The 24,807-nt window shown below is 43.9% G+C and overlaps 1 protein-coding gene across 1 annotated transcript in view; it reads left to right on the forward strand.

Annotated features, from left to right (window-relative positions):
* INCA1 (inhibitor of CDK, cyclin A1 interacting protein 1) overlaps nt 1–24,807 on the forward strand; it is a 58,306-nt gene that overhangs the window by 21,645 nt on the left and 11,854 nt on the right. Inside the window, exons 2-4 of the mRNA XM_088465624.1 lie at nt 10,653–10,724; nt 12,352–12,468; nt 12,572–12,599. Coding sequence (XP_088321750.1) covers nt 10,681–10,724; nt 12,352–12,468; nt 12,572–12,599 — 189 coding nt within the window. The 5' untranslated portion in view covers nt 10,653–10,680. The remainder of the gene's footprint in view (nt 1–10,652; nt 10,725–12,351; nt 12,469–12,571; nt 12,600–24,807) is intronic.

The raw sequence follows: 24,807 nt of genomic DNA on the forward strand, positions 1-24,807 counted from the left end.
GCTCCAGAGCACTCTTGACCACCGACTGGGGCTACGGTTCATCTTTCAGCAGGACAACGACCCTAAGCACACAGCCAAAATTTCAAAGGAGTGGCTTCAGGACAACTCAATGTCCTTGAGTGGCCCAGCCAGAACCCAGACATTAATCCGATTGAATATCTCTGGAGAGATGTGAAAATGGCTGTGCACCGACTATTCCCATCCAACCTGATGGAGCTTGAGAGGTGCTGCAAAGAGGAATGGCGAAACTGCCTAAAGATGTGTGCCAAGCTTGTGGCATCATGTTCATAAAGGCTTGAGGCTGTAATTGCTGCCAAGGGTGCATAAACAAAGTATTGAGCAAAGGCTGTGAATACTTCTGTATATGTGATTTTTTTTTTTTTAATTAAATTTGCAAAAATCTCAATAAAACTTTTTACACGCCATTATGGGGTATTGTGTGTAGAATTTTGAGGGCAAAAAATTAATTCTATTTTGGAATAAGGCTGTAACATAACAAAATGTGGAGAAAGTGAAGCGCTGTGAATACTTTCCGGATGCACTGTACCTCTCCGGAGTACTGCGTCAGCAGCGCTGTGGAAATCCCCAGGAAACTGTCGTGGAGTCCAATTTTGCTGGCAATGTGCACACGCACAGTAGAAAAATCGCTGGGAAAATGGTCACCTCCACCCCCCCCCCAATATCCTGGCGATCTCCGCATGCGTCAAAGACGTTGGAACAGCTCCAGAGTCTACTCTATTGATGCCGGCTAAGGAGGAGGGGGTTCGGCAGGAGACTGCACATGGGCGTCCTCTTAATACGCCCCTAGTTGGTGCTGATTTTAAAGGCTCAACAAGCAACTGAATGATGCAACAGAAATTTAAAAAGTGCGTGTTTAGAATAGTCTGCTGCTTCGGTCGTGTAGAACCTTCCACGTGTGACAGCGAAAATGGTCATTCTAGAACTGCTCAGTTTGGGACTGGTTTTGGATTGGTAGCGGAAAATGTAGCTTGAACGTTTTGCGTATATATCCAGCCTCAGCAGTTGTACGGGTATAATTACAGTTTCAAGCATCTTAAAATATTGACAACTTGTGATTTAGGGCTTGATTTGGATTTGTACGCAAACCCGATCATTTATGTACAAATCCGAAGCTTGGGGTTCTGAGCATGAGCAAGACCCAGGCTGCGCATGTGCAGAATGAGTCCCGTGTGTATGCTCGCAGTCCCCAACTTATCCGTATTTAGTGGGCAGACACCAGGACCAGCCCGTTTTGTAGGATGACCGAGCCCAGGGTCTGTATCTTCCGACATAGACTTCCTGGACCATGGTGACCAGTTCCTATGGCCAGTCTCACTTCAGCTTACTCAGACTGGCCACAGGAACTGGTCACTGCCTTCAGCTTACTCAGACTAGCCATAGGAACTGGTCACTGCCTTCAGCTGACTCAGACTGGCCATAGGAATTGGTCACCCCCTTCAGCTTACTCAGACTGGCCACAGGAACTGGTCACTGCTTCAGCTTACTCAGTCTGGCCATAGGAACTGGTCACCGGCTTCAGCTTACTCAGACTGGCCATAGGAACTGGTCACTGCCTTCAGCTTACTCAGTCTGGCCATAGGAACTGGACACCGGCTTCAGCTTACTCAGACTGGCCATAGGAATTGGTCACCGCCTTCAGCTTACTCAGACTGGCCATAGGAATTGGTCACCGCCTTCAGCTTACTCAGACTGGCCATAGGAACTGGTCACTGCCTTCAGCTGACTCAGACTGGCCATAGGAACTGGTCACCGCCTTCAGCTTACTCAGACTGGCCATAGGAATTGGTCACCCCCTTCAGCTTACTCAGACTGGCCATAGGAACTGGTCACCACCTTCAGCTTACTCCAGACTGGCCGTAGGAATTGGTCACCCCCTTCAGCTTACTCAGACTGGCCACAGGAACTGGTCACCGCCTTCAGCTTACTCAGACTGGCCAGAGGAACTGGTCACCGCCTTCAGCTTACTCAGACTGGCCACAGGAACTGGTCACCGCCTTCAGCTTACTCAGACTGGCCACAGGAACTGGTCACCGCCTTCAGCTTACTCAGACTGGCCACAGGAACTGGTCACCGCCTTCAGCTTACTCAGACTGGCCACAGGAACTGGTCACCGCCTTCAGCTTACTCAGACTGGCCACAGGAACTGGTCACTGCCTTCAGCTTACTCAGACTGGCCATAGGAACTGGTCACCGCCTTCAGCTTACTCAGACTGGCCATAGGAACTGGTCACCGCCTTCAGCTTACTCAGACCAGTCGAGGGCTGCGACCATCAATCCGAAGCTGCATAGATGCATTACAGGAAGCCTCTATTTTCTACAGGCGTTCCTGCTGAATTTGCATTTTAGTTGTACGCTATTGCACAGGCGCTTACCTGCGGCTGCAAAATACCATACAAATCTGAATCTGCTCCCTAGCGTTTATTTTTTGTTCAAAGCAAAAAAACCTTTCCTGGTTGAGGCTGCTGATGCAAACGGAGGGACAACAGGACATATCGGTGATCTCAGCCGTGGTCCCTCTTTCGTACGTTGATAATACTTCCAGGTATACCCCAAAAATGGGTGTTTTTCATGGAATATACCACAAATATTTAGTGATAAAAAAAAAAAAAGGCCACCAAGTGTGCTCACATTTTGGTGTTTTTTTCCAGCCAGTGCTTGTGCCCCACTCACTATCCCCCCCAGGACAAAGGACCATCAGACCTGTGTAATCTAGATTTTATTATAAAGACAAAGTGATAACAGACTTGCAGGATAAAAAAAACATTCGACACACTTGTACAATATCCGCAGTGGTCAAAAGTGATAAAAGACCAGAACCAGCAGAAGGCATACGTTCCAACTTCCAATGATGTTAAAGCAAACGTGTTTCGGGACTTTTATAAACCGCTCTTAACATCCGCGGTTCCCCTTCTATAGGTAAACGCAGGGGGGGTTTCCATCTGCCTGGAAACCCCCCTCCCCAGCCCACACCATGACCACAATAGAAATAGTAATATAATAGATTGTTACTAGTGCTGCATGTTCTTTTCAGTATCACAAATGAAATAATTAGCACCACCTGTGGATCTTCTAACATGTATAAGCCAGTAATAAATAAGCTGTGCACCAACTAGAAGATCTGGAAAACATTCACTGTTAGGTATGTGCTGCTATAGAGCCCAATATGTACATATTTGTCCAGGGCAGTGCTAGGTTCTTCTGCTGCTCCTCCAGGCTCCCGGACTTGCTCCAATGCCCTGAAATGGTGCTTACATCTGAAAAAATGAGTTACTGTGATCACTGGTCCTGTATATGGTGGAATTATGACACACAATACACTATGTATGACACATATAATGGGTTACTGTGATCGCTGGTCCTGTATATGCTGAAATTATGACACACAATACACTATGTATGACACATATAATGGGTTACTGTGATCGCTGGTCCTGTATATGGTGGAATTATGACACACAATACACTATGTATGACACATATAATGGGTTACTGTGATCTCTGGTCCTGTATATGGTGGAATTATGACACACAATACACTATGTATGACACATATAATGGGTTACTGTGATTGCTGGTCCTGTATATGCTGGAATTATGACACACAATACACTATGTATGACACATATAATGGGTTACTGTGATCGCTGGTCCTGTATATGGTGGAATTATGACACACAATACACTATGTATGACACATATAATGGGTTACTGTGATCTCTGGTCCTGTATATGGTGGAATTATGACACACAATACACTATGTATGACACATATAATGGGTTACTGTGATCACTGGTCCTGTATATGCTGGAATTATGACACACAATACACTATGTATGACACATATAATGGGTTACTGTGATTGCTGGTCCTGTATATGCTGGAATTATGACACACAATACACTATGTATGACACATATAATGGGTTACTGTGATCACTGGTCCTGTATATGGTGGAATTATGACACACAATACACTATGTATGACACATATAATGGGTTACTGTGATCTCTGGTCCTGTATATGCTGGAATTATGACACACAATACACTATGTATGACACATATAATGGGTTACTGTGATCTCTGGTCCTGTATATGCTGGAATTATGACACACAATACACTATGTATGACACATATAATGGGTTACTGTGATTGCTGGTCCTGTATATGCTGGAATTATGACACACAATACACTATGTATGACACATAATGGGTTACTGTGATCACTGGTCCTGTATATGGTGGAATTATGACACACAATACACTATGTATGACACATATAATGGGTTACTGTGATCTCTGGTCCTGTATATGCTGGAATTATGACACACAATACACTATGTATGACACATATAATGGGTTACTGTGATTGCTGGTCCTGTATATGCTGGAATTATGACACACAATACACTATGTATGACACATATAATGGGTTACTGTGATCACTGGTCCTGTATATGGTGGAATTATGACACACAATACACTATGTATGACACATATAATGGGTTACTGTGATCTCTGGTCCTGTATATGCTGGAATTATGACACACAATACACTATGTATGACACATATAATGGGTTACTGTGATTGCTGGTCCTGTATATGCTGGAATTATGACACACAATACACTATGTATGACACATATAATGGGTTACTGTGATCACTGGTCCTGTATATGGTGGAATTATGACACACAATACACTATGTATGACACATATAATGGGTTACTGTGATCTCTGGTCCTGTATATGCTGGAATTATGACACACAATACACTATGTATGACACATATAATGGGTTACTGTGATTGCTGGTCCTGTATATGCTGGAATTATGACACACAATACACTATGTATGACACATATAATGGGTTACTGTGATTGCTGGTTCTGTATATGCTGCAATTATGACACATATAATGGTTACTGTGATCCCTGGTCCTGTATATGCTGGAATTATGACACACAATACACTATGTATGACACATATAATGGGTTACTGTGATCACTGGTCCTGTATATGCTGGAATTATGACACACAATACACTATGTATGACACATATAATGGGTTACTGTGATCACTGGTCCTGTATATGCTGGAATTATGACACACAATACACTATGTATGACACATATAATGGGTTACTGTGATCACTGGTCCTGTATATGCTGGAATTATGACACACAATACACTATGTATGACACATATAATGGGTTACTGTGATCTCTGGTCCTGTATATGGTGGAATTATGACACACAATACACTATGTATGACACATATAATGGGTTACTGTGATTGCTGGTCCTGTATATGCTGGAATTATGACACACAATACACTATGTATGACACATATAATGGGTTACTGTGATCACTGGTCCTGTATATGGTGGAATTATGACACACAATACACTATGTATGACACATATAATGGGTTACTGTGATCACTGGTCCTGTATATGCTGGAATTATGACACACAATACACTATGTATGACACATATAATGGGTTACTGTGATTGCTGGTCCTGTATATGCTGGAATTATGACACACAATACACTATGTATGACACATATAATGGGTTACTGTGATCACTGGTCCTGTATATGGTGGAATTATGACACACAATACACTATGTATGACACATATAATGGGTTACTGTGATCTCTGGTCCTGTATATGCTGGAATTATGACACACAATACACTATGTATGACACATATAATGGGTTACTGTGATCTCTGGTCCTGTATATGCTGGAATTATGACACACAATACACTATGTATGACACATATAATGGGTTACTGTGATTGCTGGTCCTGTATATGCTGGAATTATGACACACAATACACTATGTATGACACATAATGGGTTACTGTGATCACTGGTCCTGTATATGGTGGAATTATGACACACAATACACTATGTATGACACATATAATGGGTTACTGTGATCTCTGGTCCTGTATATGCTGGAATTATGACACACAATACACTATGTATGACACATATAATGGGTTACTGTGATTGCTGGTCCTGTATATGCTGGAATTATGACACACAATACACTATGTATGACACATATAATGGGTTACTGTGATCACTGGTCCTGTATATGGTGGAATTATGACACACAATACACTATGTATGACACATATAATGGGTTACTGTGATCTCTGGTCCTGTATATGCTGGAATTATGACACACAATACACTATGTATGACACATATAATGGGTTACTGTGATTGCTGGTCCTGTATATGCTGGAATTATGACACACAATACACTATGTATGACACATATAATGGGTTACTGTGATCACTGGTCCTGTATATGGTGGAATTATGACACACAATACACTATGTATGACACATATAATGGGTTACTGTGATCTCTGGTCCTGTATATGCTGGAATTATGACACACAATACACTATGTATGACACATATAATGGGTTACTGTGATTGCTGGTCCTGTATATGCTGGAATTATGACACACAATACACTATGTATGACACATATAATGGGTTACTGTGATTGCTGGTTCTGTATATGCTGCAATTATGACACATATAATGGTTACTGTGATCCCTGGTCCTGTATATGCTGGAATTATGACACACAATACACTATGTATGACACATATAATGGGTTACTGTGATCACTGGTCCTGTATATGCTGGAATTATGACACACAATACACTATGTATGACACATATAATGGGTTACTGTGATCACTGGTCCTGTATATGCTGGAATTATGACACACAATACACTATGTATGACACATATAATGGGTTACTGTGATCACTGGTCCTGTATATGCTGGAATTATGACACACAATACACTATGTATGACACATATAATGGGTTACTGTGATCACTGGTCCTGTATATGCTGGAATTATGACACACAATACACTATATATGACACATATAATGGGTTACTGTGATCACTGGTCCTGTATATGCTGGAATTATGACACACAATACACTATGTATGACACATATAATGGGTTACTGTGATCACTGGTCCTGTATATGCTGGAATTATGACACACAATACACTATGTATGACACATATAATGGGTTACTGTGATCACTGGTCCTGTATATGGTGGAATTATGACACACAATACACTATGTATGACACATATAATGGGTTACTGTGATCGCTGGCCCTGTATAAGGTGGAATTATGACACACAATACACTATGTATGACACATATAATGGGTTACTGTGATCACTGGTCCTGTATAAGGTGGAATTATGACACACAATACACTATGTATGACACATATAATGGGTTACTGTGATCTCTGGTCCTGTATATGCTGGAATTATGACACACAATACACTATGTATGACACATATAATGGGTTACTGTGATTGCTGGTCCTGTATATGCTGGAATTATGATACACAATACACTATGTATGACACATATAATGGTTACTGTGATTGCTGGTTCTGTATATGCTGCAATTATGACACATATAATGGTTACTGTGATCCCTGGTCCTGTATATGCTGGAATTATGACACAATACACTATGTATGACACATATAATGGGTTACTGTGATCACTGGTCCTGTATATGCTGGAATTATGACACACAATACACTATGTATGACACATATAATGGGTTACTGTGATCGCTGGCCCTGTATAAGGTGGAATTATGACACACAATACACTATGTATGACACATATAATGGGTTACTGTGGTCACTGGTCCTGTATAAGGTGGAATTATGACACACAATACACTATGTATGACATATATAATGGGTTACTGTGGTCACTGGTCCTGTATATGCTGGAATTATGACACACAATACACTATGTATGACACATATAATGGTTACTGTGATCGCTGGTCCTGTATATGCTGGAATTATGACACACAATACACTATGTATGACACATATAATGGGTTACTGTGGTCACTGGTCCTGTATATGCTGGAATTATGACACACAATACACTATGTATGACACATATAATGGGTTACTGTGATCACTGGTTCTGTGTATGCTGGAATTATGACACACAATACACTATGTATGACACATATAATGGGTTACTGTGATCACTGGTCCTGTATATGCTGGAATTATGACACACAATACACTATGTATGACACATATAATGGGTTACTGTAATCGCTGGTCCTGTATATGCTGGAATTATGACACACAATACACTATGTATGACACATATAATGGGTTACTGTGATCACTGGTTCTGTGTATGCTGGAATTATGACACACAATACACTATGTATGACACATATAATGGGTTACTGTAATCGCTGGTCCTGTATATGCTGGAATTATGACACACAATACACTATATATGACACATATAATGGGTTACTGTGATCACTGGTCCTGTATATGCTGGAATTATGACACACAATACACTATGTATGACACATATAATGGTTACTGTGATCACTGGTTCTGTGTATGCTGGAATTATGACACACAATACACTATGTATGACACATATAATGGGTTACTGTAATCGCTGGTCCTGTATATGCTGGAATTATGACACACAATACACTATATATGACACATATAATGGGTTACTGTGATCACTGGTCCTGTATATGCTGGAATTATGACACACAATACACTATGTATGAGACATATAATGGTTACTGTGATCACTGGTCCTGTATATGCTGGAATTATGACACACAATACACTATGTATGACACATATAATGGGTTACTGTGATCTCTGGTCCTGTACATGCTGGAATTATGACACACAATACACTATGTATGACACATATAATGGGTTACTGTGATCACTGGTCCTGTATATGGTAGAATTATGACACACAATACACTTTGTATGACACATATAATGGGTTACTGTGATCATTGGTCCTGTATATGCTGGAATTATGACACACAATACACTATGTATGACACATATAATGGGTTACTGTGATCGCTGGTCTTGTATATGCTGGAATTATGACACACAATACACTATGTATGACACATATAATGGGTTACTGTGATCGCTGGTCCTGTATATGCTGGAATAATGACACACAATACACTATGTATGACACATATAATGGGTTACTGTGATCGCTGGTCTTGTATATGCTGGAATTATGACACACAATACACTATGTATGACACATATAATGGGTTACTGTGATCTCTGGTCCTGTATATGCTGGAATTATGACACACAATACACTATGTATGACACATATAATGGCTTACTGTGATCACTGGTCCTGTATATGCTGGAATTATGACACACAATACACTATGTATGACACATATAATGGGTTACTGTGATCACTGGTCCTGTATATGCTGGAATTATGACACACAATACACTATGTATGACACATATAATGGGTTACTGTGATCACTGGTCCTGTATATGGTAGAATTATGACACACAATACACTATGTATGACACATATAATGGTTACTGTGATCACTGGTCCTGTGTATGCTGGAATTATGACACACAATACACTATGTATGACACATATAATGGGTTACTGTGATCATTGGTCCTGTATATGCTGGAATTATGACACACAATACACTATGTATGACACATATAATGGGTTACTGTGATCGCTGGTCCTGTATATGCTGGAATTATGACACACAATACACTATGTATGACACATATAATGGGTTACTGTGATCGCTGGTCCTGTATATGCTGGAATAATGACACACAATACACTATGTATGACACATATAATGAGTTACTGTGATCTCTGGTCCTGTATATGCTGGAATTATTACACACAATACACTATGTATGATGCTTATTAAAGCTGGATAAGTGCAAATTCTACCCTCTTCATGGACTGGCCACACTCACTCTAAAATCAGGCATTTGGAAACCCCCCTCTAGAAATCCTGCATTTGCCACTGCCTTCCACCTGTTAGCAATGAAGTAGACCAATGACTACAATACTGTATGCAGTTAGAGTGGACAGCTGTGCAGGAAAACCGGGTACAAAGAGCATAAAGGGGGTCTGACTGTTGCATCTCCCTAATGGTAACTTTTTAAAAATAAAATTTCCAAGAAAAATTTGGGAGATGAAAGTGCATGTGTAAAAGGTTGTCTGTGAGTGACCCCTTAATACATAGCAGTTATATGAAGTCTTTGGGGGGCGATTCAATTCAGCGCAAATTGAATAGCGCCGGGAGCGAGCTCCCAGAGCTATTTAATTCAGTGCACTGTGTGGTCAGAGAATGCCGGTTATCACGCCTTAGCAAGGGTGTCAAGGTGCGTTAACCGTCATTCTCTGACCAAAGTGCCGGGCGCGCGGCTGTTAGCGCCGCGCTATGCAGAAAAACAGCGGCGCGCCCGGCACTTTGGTCGGATTTCTTCTCGCATCTCCAGGGGGTGCGAGAAAAAATCCTTAGCGCGCCCAAACAGCGTGGTGTATTAAATAGCTTCGGGAGCTCCCTCCCGCGGCTATTCAACATTGCGTTAAATTAATCGCCCCCATTGTTGGATTCACAACAAGGTTTGCAATGGAGTAAAACTGTTCCTATGAAGCCGATCAATAGGAGACACATTGTGACATTGGTGACAATGTTTTCGTTTGTTCTTTTTCTCTGTAGAAATATTTGGAAATTTTGAATTGTGAAGATGGATGATGAATTTGGCAGTGAAAATATAATATCATTTGCAAAGTAAGTTATTGAAATATAGAATTGTTATTGCTGCTAATGGTGGTAAAAACTTGCCTGGATAAAAAAAAATGGGGCAACAATTGGTCATGTGTGAGGCCAGTGGTCAGAACACGGGTAATGATTTCTAGAACCAGCTAATCATGGTTTTGAGCTCTATCAGTCCCCTTCCCATGAAACGTGTTGTGCTCAACAGTACTCGGTTCAGGAGCATGCAGTTGTATGGATTTATGCCAAGTTGGAAACACTAGCACAAGATGTCTGGATTTGTGTCCACATTTCCGAGTCCACTCTTGTAAGGCCTTAAGCGTAATCCCTTTTTGACAACAGAAAATTGGAATTGCCTAGGGCTATGTGATATATACCAATAGATACTACTAATCACACTATCCTACAGTAAGCACGTCAGTCTAAAAGACACATATAGGTTGATACACTAAAAGTCGACTGGTAAATTAGGTTGACAGGGTCATTAGGTCGACACACATTTTTTTTTTTTCTAATCTTCACCCTAACCGTCCCTCCTGGTGCCTAACCGTCAGGGTAGGTGCCTTACCCTAACCGTCCCTTCTACTGCTTAACCGTCAGAGTAAGTGCCTAACCCTGAAAAAAAAAATGTCGACCATTTCTGTGTCGACAATTTGTGCGTCGACCTTCAAACCCTGGTGACCTATTGCCTGGCTAACTTGTATTGTCTACCTAAATACTGTCTACATTTTTACTGTAGACCTAATGACCGGATACCATTATCAAATGGGCATCTCTTGACCAGTCCAACAGAAACTGCAACCCTCCCCCTTGCTTTTGGGGATCCTAGTAGTGGGTATGGGAGGGAACTGAATACTCTTCCTGTGCTGATTGGTACCCCATTATCCCCGATGCCGGACTAGGGCCTGGTTCAGTTTCTCATGTATTCTGGGACCCTCTGCCGTGGATGGCTCTGCAACGCGACATGTGGCCTTTACTATGAGCACGGACCTTACACAACAACTGATTCATAATGCACGAGATATGGGGGGGGGCAGGGCTGTCCTCCTAGTTTAGCTAAATGTCTCTGCGAGCTCCAGGCTGACCGGCAAGTCCTGACCATGGTGGTTGACTGCTCTGGCAGAAAGTCCCGTTGCTTGTGGTGACAGAGGACAGGGTCCTTTTGTGGGCATGGTACCCAGACAATGGTCAAAGCTCCTTCAGAGAATGGTTCACGTTCAAAACAGATACATATATATTGCAGGCTGTATTTAAGAAACTAGTGGGGAAGTGCCACTGGATTTCTTCCCAACAAGGGGCTCCGAAACGGGAACCTTTATTGATATTCCCCACAGTGAAGACAAACAGCCCGGGTAGAAGGAGAGATGTGGGCATGGTATGGCTGGGCAGATTTCGGCACAGTGCAGGACCAGGGGGGAATATGCTCACAACCCAAAGTTATAGATCGGTTTTGTGAGATAAGATAAAACACTGGCTTAGGTCTACGCACACATCAGTCCTATAAGTGTTACACTCACTCTGCTATAAGTGTTACACTCGCTCTACTGCATTCCAGGAATCTTTAGGGTTTCATGATGAATGCTAATTGTCTATAGGTAACGAAGTGATGGCTACATACCTTGCCTTGTATTCCTTCCTGCAGACGATCTCAGATAGTTAAACGATTTCTCCCGCAGCCCATTATCTCCAGTCCTCCATTACCTCCGCCTGAAGAGCGCTATGGGCGTGATTTCTGGGAGCGACTGATAAGACAACCGAGGTAAGATACCTCCACCCCCCGCTGTCCTCTGCACCTCAACCCTGTCACCTCTTTTTCTCTAACTTATCCCAGGTAAAATAACGAGTCGTTTTCTTATTTCCAGTGTTTACAAAACTGGGGTCTCCGGAGCGGTAAGTCTATTGAATACGTTGTTAGTGTTTCCCTCAAGATTGTAAGCTGTCACGAGCAGGGCCCTCTTCCCTCATGTGCTTTTCCTGCCCTCACTTACACCATCATCTCCCCCCACTGCCCCATCATTGAGCCTCCGATGCTGCTTTTAAGGGTATTATGACTGCATGTGGTTATATAGTTTGTATCTCATGCTCTGCAATGCTTAGAAGTATTAGTCTTTTGTACTTTTTTCTATTGTTTTGCTTGCACTGCTTCTGTTTATGCACTATGTAAGGCGCTGTAGACCACTTGTGGCTCCATATAAAAGGATAATAATTTCTACTTCAGGGTCCATAGGGCTCCACAGGGGAGATGATAGGGTGTAGGTGGGACTTGGAGCATTGGACACCAACAGCAAAGCGTTTCAATCCCAGGATGATACGGTCCTTCCCCCTATACTCCGCCCACCGCCTGAGGGCAACTCAGTTTCATTGGTGTACGGCAAGAGCTGGGTCACTGTTTCAACAGCTTTTATTTTCATGTATTTTACTAACAAAACTGAGTTGCTCTCAGGCTGTGGGCGGGGTATAGGGGGAAGGACCGGAGCATCCTGGGATTGAAAAGCTTTGCTGTTGGTGTCTGGGTCCTCCAAGTCCCACCTACACCCCCATTGTCTCCCCTGTGGATCCTTTGACATGCGGGACATGGATGAGAGTGCCAAGACAGGAGACAGAAAAGACCGCATCTTCTGATGGGAGGAGCTGGTGTAAAGTGGACAGTTTGGTGCATGACTTGCTGAATGGTGCTGGGTGCGTGCGGGAACAAGGTTCCATGGTGCAGCAATATTGCAAGATGATTATACAAGGCTCCAAGAGGAGGAGAACATGCATTTACAAGGGTGAGACTGTGCAGAACATATATCATCCCATTGACTTTTTAATATGACTGGAGGGGGTGTAGATACTGACCACCAGTCATCCTTACAATATGAGGAGCTTTACACCTTCCAAATACATTATAAAGTCCGTTTTCCATATTCCGTCTATCTCATGATTTATGTGAAACCGGATGCTTAATTGTTTAATTAACATGTAATTTTAGCAGGGATGAGTACAGTAAGTATGTCTGAGTGTGCGTTAATAAAACAGGTTATTCCTGCAGTGTTTTGCATATATATAAACGGTAAGCAGAGAGCACATCTGTCTGCATTTACCCCAGATTCCGCCCCAATATGTCAGTCCAGAGCAGGGAGTGTGGGCTTAGGTAAAGGTGCATTCCAGATAGACTTTACAGCTTACCTTATGAAATCACCATATGGAGGAAAACAAAATATCACCTGTCGGAACCCCTTGCTGATTCAGTCCCTGCTCAAAGGTTTTGCAGTACCGTTACCTACTTATCCAAGAGTCACATATTTTCCAATGAGACCTCACCACTTTGGGATCTCTCTGAGGAAACTGCCGGCAGCAAGCAGAGAAACGCGTTACGTATGTATACTGCATCACAAGGCAAACAGTGAGAGCCGTGCAAGATAGGCGCAATAAAGAGCTCCTGCACTAAGGGCCTGATTCAGAGCCGGACGCTCTGACAGAGCGCTTGCTCTGAATCAGGGCCGGGCGTTTGTTTTTTTTAGAATGGCCTCCTGGCCGCTCGCATAGCTGTGGGTGACCACCCACAGCTATAGCGAGCGGCCATGATGATGGTCGCGATGGTCAAGACCATCGCGACCATCGGGCTTGCGATGAGACCCTTGTGGTAGGGTCTCGTGGCCGCAAGCCCCAGAGAGATTTCGGCTCAAATTGAGCCGGAAGCTCTCCCACTGACATCGCTTGTGATGTCAGTGGGGCCGCCCCCAAAAGTTAGGCGTTCCTTCGGGAACGCCTCCGTTTGGCCGGCCATGCCCCCGGCCCGCCTACCAAAGGGGACAAGCTGTCACTCACCATCGACAGCTCGCCCCCTTTGGTGCGAGACCCGGAGCGACGGATTGCCCGTCGCTATCCAGGTCTTGCGCATGCGCACGAAGCCTGAATAGGATCCCAATGCTGTGAGCCCACTGTGGAAATTCTGCTACTCAATGAAATAACGGAGGTGACTTTTTACTTTTATTCGCTTGTAGAGTATATGGCACACAAGTTTCTGTCTATCCAAAGTTATTCAGCACAAATGACGTATTCCTGCCATGTACAGTATGCTCTCATAGAGTCACGTCTGACAAAATAATCTGGCTACTGATATCTATGACGGTTTACTCGAGATCTATATGTATTAACGCTACAGGGGGAATGTAACAGGGTGCAATTTTTTCAAACTAAGCACAATAACCATCTAGGCAAAACACAAGTTGTCCCCCCGATGTTCCTAATGTTAATGATACAATATGCCCGATGGTCTAGTCTGCTGGAAATGCACCAGAAGAATTTGCAAAACAACTGACGGTCCTCGAGACTGACGGCATCTGACATTCGAGGCCTATTAGCTGACATATGTGTCTTCTTTCAACACATTCACAGCTTATAGAAACCAGCCCAGAGGATATTTCTTTACAAAAAAAAAAAAAATCACTTTTGTTGTGTTTGAAGTTTAATAAACATTTTTCAAATAGAGTTGTTTTATTATTTGTCACAAGTCGCCAGCTCGCCTTGTTACTTACCTGTTCTCCGGTGGTCCCTCCTTCTCGCCAGTCACATGCCCGGAATTCTGCTCCTGTGCAACGTACACGCCGTACTGGAATGGTACCTTTTAGTTGCTAGGAGATTGGGACGCTGGACTGTGGCACGTGATACTGGGAATACTGGATGATCTTTCCTCCTCACCTGTGGATTTCATTAATCACCTGCCCTGTCTTAAGCCTGCTGGTTCATCACTGGCTTGCCGGCTATAGCGTGTTTATACGTGTCCTTCCGATTCCTGTCAGTCATGTTCCTACTCGTCTGTCAGTTCTGCCATTGCCTCGTTGACTCTTGTCTTATCTCTATTTCCTCCATTGAGAGTAATATACTGCTATCTACGGAGTTCTCCACGTTGTGCTGTTCTTGTGGCCTCGCCGCTTATTCGGCCATCAGTTTCCATCTCACAGCCTGTCAACACCTCGGCTCAAAGGACCTCATTCAGAGTCGGTCGTAGCGGCCGCACGGTCGTACGCCACCGATGTTCGCTAAACTGCGCATGCGTTAAGTTCGCAATGCTCGTGTGCAAACTAACTGCTACGATCAGAAATTTCTCTCTCCTTGAACACAGCCAGGTCGGTAGTTTGAGTGACAGATTGAGGCGTTTGTGGGTGGTAATAGGGGAAGGTGCTTGAAAACGGGGGAGTGGAGATCCGGACGCAGGCGTGCCTAATTATGCGAACAGAGGCCCTCATTCAGAGCCGTTCGCTATTTGCGGTCGTTCGTTCAAAAACAAGGGGTGGCTATTCAAATGATCCGTTCGCAAATTGCAGTCTGTTCACACCTCTAAGTCTGAACGAGCGAGCAAAAAATACGCTCGTTTATTTGTTAAAAACGCCCCCTGGCCGCTCGCACCATACGTCATGTCCGCTATTTATTAGATTAATCGAGTACATCGACCAGCGTATGAACTGCTCGCTATTCTTGTGGTTGGTGTTTGCTACCACAAATTTGCGAGCAGTTCTGGCTATAAAATAACCCAGTGACGTGGTCAATGACGCTGCTGTATTAATTATGCACACCCATAATACGCCCGTTTTGACCTTTAAGCACGCCTGCGTTCGGATCTCCACTCCCCATTTTCAAGCACCTTCCCCTGTTACCACCCACATACGCCTCATTCTGTCACTCAAAATAGCAGGCACTCGCTATATAGCGTACAAACGATTTTTGGCCGCACTGACTGGTTCGCGCATGCGTACTAAAAACCGTACGCATGCGCAGATGTGCAAACATCGCTCGGAACGAGCGTACTGCCGCTAACGAGCGGCTCTGAATGAGGCCAGTGTTTTATGGGAGTGCATAATTAACAAAGTAGTGTCATGGCACACGTGACATGGGTGGTTTGTACACTGACCTGATCGTAGTGCTTAAGAGAGGGTATGGTCAACCTTAAGCTCTACGACCAGCTCCGATGGTCTCGATTAATCCTTATATGCCCGGACATGACGTGTAATGCGTACGAGAAGGGGGCGTATTTTTTGTCTTACGGCCGCATCCTCCCCTTGGTCGGCCAGCTAACGATCCGATCTTAAGGACGCAACTTGCGAGTGCATCATTTGCATATCCGGCCCCTTTTCCCCTACGACCGTGCGGCCGCTACCACCGACTCTGAATGAGATCCTTAAACCGCATCCCGGCTGTTCCAGCCACACCCCGGCCCTCAAGGCTGCATCATTAGCCTGTTAACACCTTGGCTCACAAAGCTGCATCCCGGCTGTACCAGCCACACCCCTGCCCACTAGACTGCATCACAGCCAATTTACACCTCGGCTCTCAAAGCCACATCTCGTCTGTCCTAGCCGCACCTCGGCCCTCAAGGCCGCATCACAGTCTGAATATCTACCTGCTCATTGGCCTCACCTCGGCTCTCAAGGCTGCATCTCAGCCTGTCTACATCTCGGCACTCTCTAGCCGCATCTCGGCTGTCCAAGCTGCACCTCGACCTCAAGTTCACACCCCGGCCTTCTAGGCCGCATCTCACAACTTATATTCCAACCGGCTTCCAGCCACATCTCGGCTTTCAAAGACGCTCCTCAAATTCTTCAAGCTTTGCCTTGAAGACCTTGTTGAAGGTACCTCACCTTGTCCGATCCACTATCAGTCGCATAACATCCTGTGGCCTTAGGGTAGCCATGTAAGCCCCTACTATCCCGAGTTTTAAGACCAAGGGGCCGCCTAAGTACCGGTAAATGTGTTGTGTTCTAAGGGAACAGCGGGTGGTTGCTATTGGCAGAAGACCTCGCCAGAGTGGTTCTTGGGATCTTACACAGTGATTCCTAAGAGACCGTAAAACCATTTTTCTAAAGTAAAGCGCCAGCCTTCATCAGCCTCCCCTTTATGTTGTTTGACATTGACTCCCAAGAAATGTGCTCAGAGAAATGCCTGGTGAGTGAGTGACGTAAAACATGTTCGATGTATTAGCTTCATTTATTAAATCTACCAGTTGAAGAGTAATGCATGTAATATTGCTGTTAGATTTTCAAGTTAAGCATAACTTATTTTTAAATAAAGTGTGATCTATATGTTGTTTAGAAAAATAAAGAATGCAAAATGTGAATAAACACACTAATGTTTACTTAAGTAAAAATGTAATACATATACATAATCTAATCTCTAAGTCACAATAAAAACTTGTTTTATGTTTTTGGAATACTCCACAAATAAGCCTCTTAGCCTTCCTCACCTCGCCTAATTCCTTCTCAAACCTATCAAACTTGAATATGCACATACAAGGCTCGTATAGAACGAAAGATGTCCAACTCGCTCGACTTCTACCTCCCAATGCCCTGATTTTGGCTAATTTTCACAGGTTTTAGTTTGCACCCTCCTGATGGATGAATTACATCAGTACCTTCTAAATCATCTCCTATTAAATTCCGCGACTATTACTCCAAAGTCCGCGGGAAATTGCTGCGACTTGATGCATGAGATAAATTGCTTATTAAAATCATAATTTTATTTTTATCTTTCACTAGCTACCATTTACAGTAGTGTCTTTTTATATCTATACAATAGTTCATAGTGCTGCTTATCCTTCTTTCCTTTAATCTAACTATTATAGAGGTTTTACAACACCTCTGTAAGCTAACCGCTGCAAACTACAGTACTTGTATGATGAGGATGTTCATTATATCATTGCAAGATTTTTTAATCTAATAAAACAACATAGATTAATCTAAAAACTAACTGAGAACCTACAATATTTGTTTTGTTCTCCTTGGTTTATCTCACTATCTTGTACAGACTTGGACTGCATATGACTTGGTCTCATTAACTCATGATTGCACACTGATAGAAGTTGCAAGAACACAGCATAGCATACTGGCAGCAGAAGCTGAAGAGCTCAGGATACTACACATAAAAAGATGCCAAGGACTCAGGCGAGAACTCAAGATTGTACACAATAGCAACATGTAAGAATTACAAAGTAGTGTGTCAGGAACGCATGATTGCACACAGGTAGCAGAATGTCAAGAACTCAGGATTACATATGGGTAGCAGAGTGATAAAACCATGGAATGCATATTGTTAGCAGGGATTCAAGAACTCTGGATTGCATTCTGGAAGCAGGATACCAGGGACTCAGAATTATGCACTTGTGACAGGATGTCATGAATTTAGAATTACACACAGATAGCAAAGTGCCAGGAACTTAATATTGTACACTGGTAGCCGGATGCCAAAATCTCAGGATTTCACACTGGCACAAAGGTGCCAAGAACTCAAGATTGTGGAAAGGTAGCAAACTCAGAAAAAAATATCGGCAACATAATTCCAGGAACTAAATGTTGAATACTGGTAACTGGATGTCAAGAACTCAGGATTGCATACTGGTAACAGAATGCCGGAACTCAGGATTGTATATGAAAACAGTATGCCAGTAATGGAGGATTGCATACTGGTAAAAGGATGCCAATAACTCGGAATTGCAGACTGGTAAACAGTGGCAGTTGCAAGGTGGGAGCTGCAGCCTTTACCAAAACTGCTAGGGGATGTGCTGTTTAAACAATAAAATTAAATTGGTGTGATCGACAGGTGTAATGGCTTAGCCCTCCCCCAGACTCGTGTCAGCTAGCTCCCATTGGCCAAAACTAGCCAATGTGAGCTGGCAGCTTTGGTAAGGGCTGGGGCTCCCTGCCTTGCAACCACCACTGCTGGTAACAGGAGAGCAGGAACTGTGGATTGCAGACTGGTAATGGTATGGCAGGAACTCAGGATTGTGTACTGGTAATTGGATCCTTGTTGGAATCACAGACATCTAAGATACAGTGACATCTGGATGGAGCATGGAATCCCAATTACAGACTGGAGAGACCAACATTCCAAGTCATGTCAGAATCCATCACCAATGCACAGTGCTGATGGTGTGGAAGGGATAACAGCAACGTCAGAATCACTGGAGCCTTCCGAGTGAGTTGAAGCCACAAACATTACTGATATCTGTGGTATAGAGACAGGTACTGCTGGATCAGGCTCAAGATGCACCCAGGGTCAGGGAAAAGATAACTACGCTCTTAGGCCCCTAGGCTAGGGCAGTAGAGTTATCCTCAGGCCTGGAAGGCAGCAGATTGGGCAAGGCAGTCATTTTGGATACATTTTGGGCAGTTATCTTGGAGACCTCGGGCACAGCAGTCATCATGCCCACCTCGAGTATAGCAGCAGCTCTAATGGCCACCACCCACACTGGCCATACCTCAGCGTCCTATCGCTTGTGTCAACCCCGCTGCAACACGGCCCAAAAGCCGCATCTCGCCAAGCATCACCAGCCCTCAAGGCTGTCTCACGGCTGCATCAAGCCAAGTATTACCAGCTCGCAATGCTGTTGCTGGATTTTGTTCTTCAATAGCCCTCAAGGCTGCTGCACGGCCCTAAGGTCGCATCTAATCAAGCATCATCAGCCCTCAAGGCTCTTGCTAGATTTCTGCTTTTGAGATACCCCCGTTTCTTAACATTATCACTGGCCAAAAAAGAGACCATAGACATTTGGGGTATTGTTCTCATTTGGGTCCTTGCCAGTCATGGAGCCTTCCCACAATCCTGCTCAAGTCTTGGCAGCCCAGATTCAGATTCTTACCCAAAAGGTGCAGGAACCTACGTGTAGAAGAGACTCGGGTTGTTCCTACCCAAGCAGCTGTGGTTGAGCCCAAATTAAATTTGCTCGATCGGTTTTCGGGTAACCGAAAAGACTTTCTTAATTTCAAAGAGAGTTGTAAACTCTTCTTCAGACTCTGGCTCAGATCCTCTGGAACGGAGATTCAACGAGTCTGGATTGTTATTTCCATGTTACAGGGAGACCCTCAGACTTGGGCCTTCGGTCTCACATCCACTAATGCTGCGCTTCAGACCGTGGATGCCTTCTTCACAGCACTTAGGCTGCTTTACGACGATCTGGACAAGTCAACTATGGCAGAGGCTAGCCTCCAGTCCCTGAAGCAGGAGAACAGGACAGCTGAGGATTATTGTACAGAGTTCCGAAAATGGGCTGTCGATTCTGGATGGAATGATTCGGCTTTCCGGAGTCAGTTTCGTTGGGGTCTCTCTGATCAATTTAAGGATATCCTGGTTCAATATCCTTCTCCATGGGACTTGGATGGCCTTATCAACCTGGCCATTTGCATCGACTGACGACTCCAGGAGCACAGAGTAGAGAAGAACTTGCCATCTCTGGCTCCACGATCTCCAGTTTGGATGTCTTCACCTGAACTGGAAGAGCCAATGCAATTATGGGCCTTTCGCCTTCCATCAGAGGAGAAGCGCTGGAGACGTTCATGTGGTCTTTGCCTATACTGTGGCGTAAAAGGACATGTAGCCCAGGTTTGTCCTGTTAAATTGGGAAAAGGCAAGGTCTAGGTGTATTAGGAGAGTTACATCTAAGCCTTGCATCCATCTCTCCAGAAAATTCAGTCCGTGGGGTATATTTACTAAAGTGTGGGTTTTTAAAAGTGGAGATGTTGCCCATAGCAATCAATCAGACTCTAGCTATTATCTTCTAGAAGGTGCTAGATAAATGAAAAGTAGAATCTGATTGGTTGCTATGGGCAACATCTCCACTTGTAAAAACCTGCACTTTAGTAAATATACCCCCTTGTCTCCACAGTAATTCAATTGCAAGATGCTCATATCCCCATTCCTGCCTTCCTGGACAGCGAAGCCGCAGATAATTTTATGGGTATGGCCTTTTTTAAACACATTGGGGTTAACTCCTGAGCCCTTACCACATCCAGTTTCTGTTATTGGTCTCGATGGCGATAATCTGTCCAAGAATCCAGTCTGCTTCCATACCCCTCCTATACGATTTGTCTGTTGGTGTCTTACATCTCGAAGAGTTGACCTTTCTCCTTACTTCAGTGCCCACTGGCTCCGGTGGTGCTCGGATTGCCGTGGTTTAAAAAACATAACCCTGTGATTCATTGGCAAATGGGAGAAAAACTTTGGTGGGGATCCTCCTGTCTCTCTCAGTGTCTCTCTCGACCAATTCATCTTGCTGCTGCTCTCCAGTCTGAGTCCATATGATCAATCCCCACTCCATATCGTAATCTAGCTGAAGTATTTTATTTTTTTTTAAATGGCCGACATTCTGCCACCTCATCAATCATATGACTGTGCAATTGATCTCTTACCTGGTTAAAAACTTCCCAAAGGCAGGTTATACGCCCTGTCCATTCCTGAGAGTAAAGCGATGCAGGAATACATCCAAAAGGCCCTGGAGAAGGGATTTATCTGGCCCTCCAAGTCTCCGGTGTCCAGAAAAAGGATGTCTCACTCCGTCCCTGCATTCATTTCCGAGGGTTAAACGAGGTAACCATAAAAACTTCATATCCCTTGCCGCTCATTTCCGCTGTCTTTGATCAGCTTCAGGAGGCTTCTATATTTTCTAAAATCGATTAAAGGGGGGGCCATAATCGGATCAGAGAAGGAGACAAGTGGAAGACGGCATTCAACACCCATTCAGGGCATTACAAAAACCTTGTCATGCCATTCAGTCTCTCCAACGCCCCAGCCGTCTTCCAAGACTTCGTTAAAGAGGTACTCAGGGATTTTCTTGGAGTCTTTGCGGTGGTCTACTTACACGATATACTTATTTATTCTAAGTCCCTACAGCAGCATCTTCAGCATGTGAGGCAGGCTCTTGGAAAACAAATTGTACTCCAAGTTGGAGAAATGCGAATTCGAAGTGGAGGAGGTCTCCTTCTTGGGTTACATCATTTCCTCTTAAGGATTCTCCATGTATCCAAACAAGGTGAAGGCCGTTCTTTATTGTGAGTGACCCACTTCGCTGAAAGCTATTCAGCGTTTTTTTGGCTTTGCGAATTATTACCGCAGATTTGTTAAGTCCGTCTCTTCCATTGACTCACCCAGTGTCGAATTGACCAAGAAAGGGACTGATGTTGCTAATTGACCAACTAACACCAATCAAGCTTTCAGTCTGCTCAAGAATGCTTTAGTTTCTGCTCCTGTTCTGCGACATCCTAATCCGGATCTTCCCTTTGTGGTCAAGGTGGATGCCTCCGAGATTGGAGTGGATGCCATCGTTTCTCAGAAGTATCTTAAAGATGGCAAGTTACATCCATGTGCCTTCTTTTCCCAAAACTTCGATACGGCAGAAATTGTGATGTTGGAAATTGGGAACTCTTGGTTATTAAGTGGGCCTTTGAGGACTGGAGGTACTGGTTAGAGGGGGCTAATCATGTAATATCAGTCTTGACAGACCATAATAATCTGTCCTATATAGAAGCCACCAAGAGGCTGAATGCTAGGCAGGCACAATGGGCCCTCTTCTCCCGTTTCAACTATATCATCTCCTTTCGACCTGGGTCCAAGAATCTGAAGGCAGATGCCCTCTCACGTAGTTTTCTCACTACCCACTCTTCTGCTGTTTCGGTGGAAACCCTTGTTCCGGCTTCCCGTATTCATCTAGCCTTGACTAGAACTTTGGAAGACGCTCTCCGGGACGGTCAATCTGAAGCTCCTCCTGAAAAGCCACCGGGATTTCTCTTTGTGCTCTTTGTGCCTGAGAAGTTTCGTAAAGCAGTCCTGAAGGACTTTGACTTGTCCAAGTCTGTTGGTCATCTGGTCATCTCTAGAACTCTTGATTTTCTTTTCCGTTCTGCTTGGTGGCAGTCCATGTCTTGGGATGTTCGTGAGTTTGTGTTGGCTTGTGATGTTTGCTCCAGGAATAAGTCTCTCCTTCAGGTCTGCTATGTCCTCTGCCTACTCCCTTATAACCTTGGACCCATATTGCTATGGATTTCGTGGATGAGCTTCCTTCATCTTCTCGATGTTTGGTCATATGGACCATTGTTGACCGATTCTCTAAGATGGCTTATTTTGTGTACTCTAGCAAAATTACCTTCAGCAAAGGAGTTGTCAGTACTTTTTATTCAACATGTCTTTAGACTTCATGGGCTTCCGTTAGATATTGTTTCTGATAGAGGGATTCAATTTATTGCCCATTTTTGGAGATGTTTTTGTGCTGACCTGGGTATCAATGTCAGCCTGTCATCAGGCTACCATCCGCAATCCAACAGACAGACGGAGCAGGCTAATCAGTCTTTGGAGCAGTACGTCCGCTGTTTTGTATCCAAGTATCAAAATGACTGGGATTTTCTATTGCCTTTCGCTGAGTTTGCCTTCAATAACTCCTGCCATTCTTCCTCCTCCGTTTCTCCGTTTTTCTGCAATTTTGGGACTCATCATAGAGTAAATTGCTCTGAGATTGCGTCTACCAGGATTCCATCATCTTCATTTGTTTAAGGTTATGGTCGGTCTGAGAGAAGGTGCACCTCTCTCTTCTCCAAGCATCAGGTCGTTCCAAGGTTCTTCAAGGTGGGAGATTTGGTTTGGCTGTCCTCCAGGAACATTAACCAGAGATCACAGAATTTGGGTCCCAAGTTCATTGGCCCATTCAGAATCATTTCGCAGGTTAATCATGTGGCCTTTCGTTTAAAATTACCCAGAACCCTCAGGATTAACAACACATTTCATTGTTCACTCTTGAAGCCGGTGTTTTTCTCCTCTAGGTTTGCTCCTAGATGTTCAGCCAGACCTTCACCGGTTCTTGTCCAGGGTTGTCAGGAATTTGTTGTTGAGAAAATCCTGGATTCCAGAATCTCACGAGGGAATCTTCAATCCCACTGGAAGGGGTATGGACCGGAAGAGCGCTCTTGGGTTTTCTTCATATGCTGGAGGTCGACGTCTTATTACTAAAGATGGCACCTGCTGCATTTACCTATCTTCTCAGATCCACTGCTACCGAAAACGCTGCACTGACACCACTTGCGTCCACCTCTGAATTAGGCCCTACAAGCGCAGAGGGGGTGTGGTTTCAGCGGCTGTCTAGCTAGCGACACCTGTGCGGTTAGAATCTCCGACAATCGTAGCACTGCGCTAACTGCTCAAAGTGATTGTCATGGGTTCTATATAAGTGTTACGCTGCTGTGATACACGATGCTGACTGTGACATGCACCATAGACTTCGAATTATTAGCCAGTGACCTAACTTCTAAGAAGGCCATAGTAGCTCATGTTACCTCCACCCGCAGCACGGTATGCCTTATGA

Source organism: Taudactylus pleione, unplaced genomic scaffold (assembly GCF_031769625.1).
Source record: "Taudactylus pleione unplaced genomic scaffold, aTauple2 ptg002048l, whole genome shotgun sequence".
Taxonomy (NCBI): Eukaryota; Metazoa; Chordata; class Amphibia; order Anura; family Myobatrachidae; genus Taudactylus; species Taudactylus pleione.